Consider the following 6,490-nt stretch of genomic DNA (forward strand, 5'->3'; position numbering starts at 1 on the left):
CACACACACACACACACACACACACACACACACACACACACACACACACACCAAGTGTACAGAAAGTATCAAGTAATCCAGATTCAAAACGAACCCTATAGAGAAACAAACCACTGACATTTGCATTAATCTAGCGTGATGCCAACAAATACCGAGCGAACAGTCCAAAGAAAAGGGGACGAAAGAGAAACATGGGAACCTGAGTGACACCAGAAGAAAACTATTCATACATGAGAGCTAGGCTAACGTGTTATCACCTACCGGAAGAAGTTTCTTCGTTCAAAAAATCATTTGTTACGATGATGGGATCCGGAAATGACCACGAACATAAAAAGAATTATATCACAAGGAGCATGCAGCATCCGTGTTGGATGAACGAGGATGGACTTATTTTGAGAGCGACGATAACAGGAAATGAACCAGTCATCTTCTTCTTGTTCTTCTTAGTCTTCATCTCCCAAAAGTGAAAATAGATTACAATGAAAAAAAAGAGTTTTCTGGTGATGCTTCAATACCTTTCCGTTGATAAAAATCGTCGTTTTATTTTAAATATAGAAACATCGCTTTGGAATTTAATCTGAAAAAGAAACTTTCTTTCTTTGAAGAATTAAACGTTCTGCAATCATTTTTATTTCGGTACTGCTCATGATCCTTCAGAGAAAGGATAGTAGAGAAGGCAACTTATTTCTACTCCGTAAAGGCTTTGTTTTGAGTGGCTTTCTGTATTTCCCTGTAGAAAATTAACTCTTTGTCCTTAGATTGGCCATTGAGCCGTAAGTTCCTTTTCATATCGAGTTACGGTAATTGAATTAACTTCTATAGATTTTTGAAAGAATGAGACAAATAACGGTTCTGGGACACTTGAATACGAGGTGTAGCTTTTTTTAAATTACATCTGAGCACCTGAACATATGAATGAATGGAGAACCATAATTGCCGATGTCTTACTAAGATCTGACACTTTGAAGTGACAATGAGATTTTCTGAACGTGTTTTAACAAAGTGTTTGTGTGTAATAGCCTACATTATTACATAAAAACGGAGGACATAAATTTCCAATATTCCTTTCAAAAAGATACTTTTATCGCTTTATATTTGACACACCTTGAAGGGAATGTTGTGGTATACCTAGCATCTGCATTTGTCGCGGCCGCGATTTTTAACATTTTTAGGTCCGCGAATCGTGGCCGCGATTTTTGCACTCCCCCCCCCCCCCCTCCCCCCAATAAAAGTTAACTAAAAGAAAAAAAGAAACCAAACCTCTGTACTTTTAGAAATGTCTGAAATAGAGTTTATTTTCACTTTAGCTTCACTCCGTTTCTTTCTCACTTGTTGACACCGCATTGATTTGTTATTTCCTCCCATGTGAAGAGTATAAATAAGTACATTACATACTATTTGTATTGCTGTTCCTCTTTTATTTTGTCCTCTTTGTTGTGTTTTAATTTGTTTAATGTGTTAATTTTTTTTATTGTTATTGTTCTGATGTGTTGTTTTCCTTTTTTGGGGGGTGGGGGTATATAGCGTAATGTAATTTAAATTGATGTTGTTCCTACCTATATATATATATATATATATATATATATATATATATATCTATCTATCTATCTATCTATCTATCTATCTATCTATCTATCTATCTATTTGTGGTGGCCGAATTTTGTTATTCAAAAGGCTTTTTACCGGCTGCATCAATCGACATACGGTTTTCGCCAACAGATTCTTTAAAATATTCTCCAGATCATGACGCCCTTTGGTTTTTTTCAGTCTTGAGACAGTTTGCTTCAAAAAGCTAAATTTCTTTATTTCGCCGATCGTTTTTGTAGACCGACGCCTCTGTGTCTGTAATTTTTTAAAATCCGGGTCGGTTGTTTTTTTGGGGGGGTTTTTTTGCTGTATTGTTGTTTTGTTGTTTCATTGATTGTTGTCGTTGTTGTTTGTTTGTTGTTGTTTTTTTGGCCCGGGGGGCCTTATCAAGGGAGCGGGGGGGCGGAGAGGATCCTGAGAACTATGTTACTTATATCTGTCTTGCTATCTTTGTACTGACCTGTACGGAGCTGACATGGCTCTTTATGAACCAAGGCCTATATCTGCGATAAATGAACTTCAAAAACACCTGTAACAAAACGATCAAGTACTTGTATTGTAGCTTGATGTCATCGACAAACGGTTACGTCACTGCTACATTGATACCTACGAAATCGCCTGCATAGTACCTGGGAGGTAATTAAACTTTTTAAGGTGCGAGTCGTCAATTGAAGACTACAACGGATGAGAGACAGTAGTCATAGAAAAATAATGTGAACTGGTGCCTCCATTTCAAGAGGTCTTAAGGACTCTCCATTGTATTCTTCGTGTCCGGTTGTTTTGAATGTGTCACCAGTGTATGACTATGACTCTTTTTGATAAAATGTGTTTCGATTGACAAAATTGAACGAGCAAAATAATATTTGATTAAGAGCTACAAAAAAGGAAAATGCGACTACTGCCTTTTTCGTCCCTGTAGTCTTCAATAGTAGAGTAATATTGTTCTTACCTCCAACACCATTACGGAGAGAATTGATAGACTGATAAAATGCAGAGCTTTACTGGTCTTGTATATTTTCCTGTACTCCGAGTTGTACTGGATGAACTTTGTGTCGTTACTTCCGTGGTGGTCAGGCAAGAACTCGGCCACCAGGAAGAAGCTGTCGATAACGTTGTTGATCTCCAGTACAAAGACATCACCCAGGGACGTCAAGTGATTTGTGCCGGGGCTGGAGGACGAGCCATTTGGTGGTTTGGATTGGGAAAATGGCGGAGGTGCTTTTTGGGACAGGGGTAAGGGGGCGTTTTCGATCTGCGGTGATGGGGGGTTTTGGGATTGAGGTACTGGGGCGTCTTGGAACTGATGTACAGCAGCATTTTGAGGGAGAGGTAAAGGGGCTCTTTGAGATAAAGAGGCGTTAGAAACAGATTTATTCCCTGACGTGTTACGATCGACACTCTCTGGAATGTCGCTTTCCTGGATATTGAGAAATTGTTCTCCGGCTTGCTGTTGTCTTGATAATGACCCTTCGGGGTCACGACCATTTTTCATGTTTGAGTTTTGGATATCGTCCTCCCGTTTAGTGAAAACCTGAGAGTCTGGTGTTAGAGTGCCCGTCGCCCTTTTTGAGATGGGGGCCGGAGAGGCTGGAGGATCTGTGACGCTGGTGCGTGTAGGGACGTCTGACGGAGAAGATCCTTCATTGTGATTCTGTAAACTGTCTTCAGAGTCTGATTCAGGAGTTATTGCCCCAAGAACGGTATCCTTTGTCGTTTGCTGGACCCAACCCTTTACTGGGTCAGCGGTGGACTTGTGTGCGGAAAAACCCGATTGTAACGACGGTGAGGAGATTGTTACTGCCTCTGCTTCCGTTGTCGTCATTGCATCGTGATTGGGTAGATGCGTTGAAATGACGTTGCTGATTGGATGGCCAGCAGGTGTGGGCTGGTCATTTTCGATAGCCACACCCATTAAGCGCCTCCCGAGAGCGAGTCTCTGAAGCCCTACTTCTCGTAAAGCTCTGTGGATCTTCTGTGAGAAAGAAAACACAAACTGGCTTTTCCCAGAAGACTGTTCTGAAGTATTTGACAACACTGGATGATTTCCTTTCCAGTTCAAACGTAGCAAAGGGTCTCCTGGAGGTGGTGTATTAAGCGAGAAACTGGCAACTCGCGAATGCAACAACATCTGTTTCGACCCAGATGTGTTGACAGTTTCCATTTTGGGTGCGTCATGATTTCCGCTGGATCGCCGGAAACGACTCTCACTTCCCGCTTGCCCAAAGTCATGTGCTCCTGTTGTGACATCACCGGCTTGTGCAGTAGTGAGTTTTGATGATAATGCCGATGATGGCGGCGACGACATTGAAGAAGAAGAAGAAGAAGAAGAAGAAGAAGAAGAAGAAGAAGAAGAAGAAGAAGAAGAAGTAATATCAATCTGCGTATGAGTAAGCTCAACGTTCGGAGTTGTAAAAATCATCTCCTGACGTGTTTTATCGTACTTGTCAGGCTGAGCTTTTTGACGCGGTACCCGTGATAAATCCCCACCATCTACTACTCCCAAGGGCTGCACTTTACCGTGGGATTTCATCTGTTTTGACCCGGCTGGCGACATTGAATTTCTCAGGGCAGCGGCGGGGCCTGAAGTCTCGTTCGCGCATGGGCAGAAGCACGGAGCTTTAGGCGGGGTCAATAGGTCTTGGCGCGTGCGCAGAACGATGGCTTGATCCAACAAGTTGATGACGTCGGTCATAGTCCTCGCCCTGTCATCGGAGAAAGCCCCGGGGTATTTCGTCCGTAAGTGTAATACGAATCGCTTTATCTCCAGCTCCTCGTTCTCAAAGCGAACTGAAAAGACAGGAGAGATGGCATGATAGTGAGAGTTTCATGCACATGTGAACACAATACTGATATTAACTAACGAGCACAATAATGACGTTTACTATCGTTGATCCAGTACTTTTACAAGCTCGGACTCTGAGGCGTAATATTTATTAGGCACTTCGCAGTTGTATAATATAGAATACCTGAGTCCTGTGCAAGTAAGCGGAGAATTTGTATCGAGTATTATGGTCTTTCAGATTAGACGTTGCTTTCCCTTCAGTCCGGGCTTGCACGCCTCCAGAACAATCTAAATTATGTCGATGGGACGTAAACTACCTACATCAAACAAAGTATTTTCTTTAAGCTCATTCCTTTAAGCCTTAAGACTTATAATAGAGGCTGCAGATCTTTCCAAGAATGGGATTATTAATCTCTTTACACCTACACTCTAGAAAGTCCAGAGTGGGATTTGAACTGCGGATACCCGCTGTGCAGTCCAGAATGATTCCGAAAGATTAATTTACAAAGCACATAGAAAAGATAGATGAGACTGTACTCATAATAATAAAGACTTTTTCGCATATCTATAAGGTAAAAAGTCCATACTCTGATCCTTATTTGGTATCGTTTCTGGCACATGTTTGGTCACAACACCTCCTGCTTCCCCCACCCCACTCTCGCTCCCTCTGTCCTTTCCCACATGGAGTCTTTCTTTTCCAAAATGACATGGTTATCAAAGAAGCAAGGCCTTAAATATAACGTCAATACCGGATAGGGCCATGGGCGAACGACAACAAAATACGCCCTAAACAACGCACGTTTATGACCACTCCCATAGGAATTGGAACAGGGGATAATCCACATTGTAGTCCATTATGTTAGCGCCTGAGCTAACGGTGAGCTCCGCCCTACTTCAGAGTATACCTAATTCATTGATCAAGAAGCGGAAGCCTGAGGGATGAACCCTTCAGTTAAGCGAAGAACCAGGAAGTGTTCGTTAGAAATCTTGCCCAAGGCCACTTTGGGGAAATTATTTTTGTTTCCCTGCGAGCTCTGAGTTAAATTGTTTAATTTGAGTGACGTATCCCGGATAGCTTCACTTGGGTGTTTTTGTTAAAGTTGGTGTACTGTAAGTTTGGGGGGGGGGTAGATTATTTGAATTATGTGCTATTTATAGTAGTGCCCCCCCCCCCCTTTTCCTCCATAAGGCTTTAATGATAACTCTTTAGGCCGACCTGCTCCCTCCAAATTACAATTTCAGATCCCCGGGGATAGAGCGTTGCAGCCTGTGAGGTGCATATCGCTAACCTCGCACATTCCATGTCCACACCCAAAATGTCTTCTAATCTCCCCAACCCCCTGCCTCCTTCAGAAACCTAACCTTCTAAATCTGATAGAACCTTCGCTTCTGTAAATGTTTTCAGCGCAAGAGACAGATTACTATGTGCGCAGAAAGGGTTTCTGTGTAGATTAAATAGATAAAAATCATGGTGTTCTATACGATTGGGTCACAATGATGCAAGAACAGATGTAATAAAAATGATCAGTTCCCTGTAAGCTAAAAAAGCAAATACAGGTGGAGCCCATCCCACATCCCACATCCCACATCCGAACTCCCACATCCCACATCCCACATCCCATATCCCACATCTCACATCCTACATCCCACATCCCACATCCCACATCCCATATCCCACATCCCATATCCCACATCCCACATCCCACATCCCACATCCCACATCCCACATCCCATATCCCACATCCCACATCCGAACTCCCACATCCCACATCCCACATCCCATATCCCACATCTCACATCCTACATCCCACATCCCACATCCCATATCTCGCATTCTACATCCCACATCCCACATCTCACATCCTACATTCCACATCCCACATCCCACATCCCACAGCGTAAAGTTAAGCATGTGACAGGACACTGGTTTGTTGTCAGGTTTCGGACGCAATTTGTTTTTAATAGAAAGATATCTTATAGGGAAATGAATTGTCAGAAAAGGTTATTTCAATGGCCAAAAGTGATCATTTCTCACCGTCTATCTGTTCGTCTGTCAGTCTGGCCAATCTATCTATCTATCTATCTATCTATTCTATCTATCTATCTATCCATCCATCGACA

The 6,490-nt window shown here is 42.4% G+C and overlaps 1 protein-coding gene across 1 annotated transcript in view; it reads right to left on the minus strand.

The window, feature by feature from the left end:
- The window catches only part of LOC101852977, a gene marked incomplete at its 3' end in the record, with an annotated part of 122,827 nt that overhangs the window by 38,254 nt on the left and 78,083 nt on the right, over positions 1-6,490 (minus strand). Inside the window, 1 exon segment of the mRNA XM_013090418.2 lies at positions 2,537-4,374. Coding sequence (XP_012945872.2) covers positions 2,537-4,374 — 1,838 coding nt within the window.

This window comes from Aplysia californica, unplaced genomic scaffold (assembly GCF_000002075.1).
Source record: "Aplysia californica isolate F4 #8 unplaced genomic scaffold, AplCal3.0 scaffold01269, whole genome shotgun sequence".
Lineage (NCBI taxonomy): Eukaryota > Metazoa > Mollusca > Gastropoda > Aplysiida > Aplysiidae > Aplysia > Aplysia californica.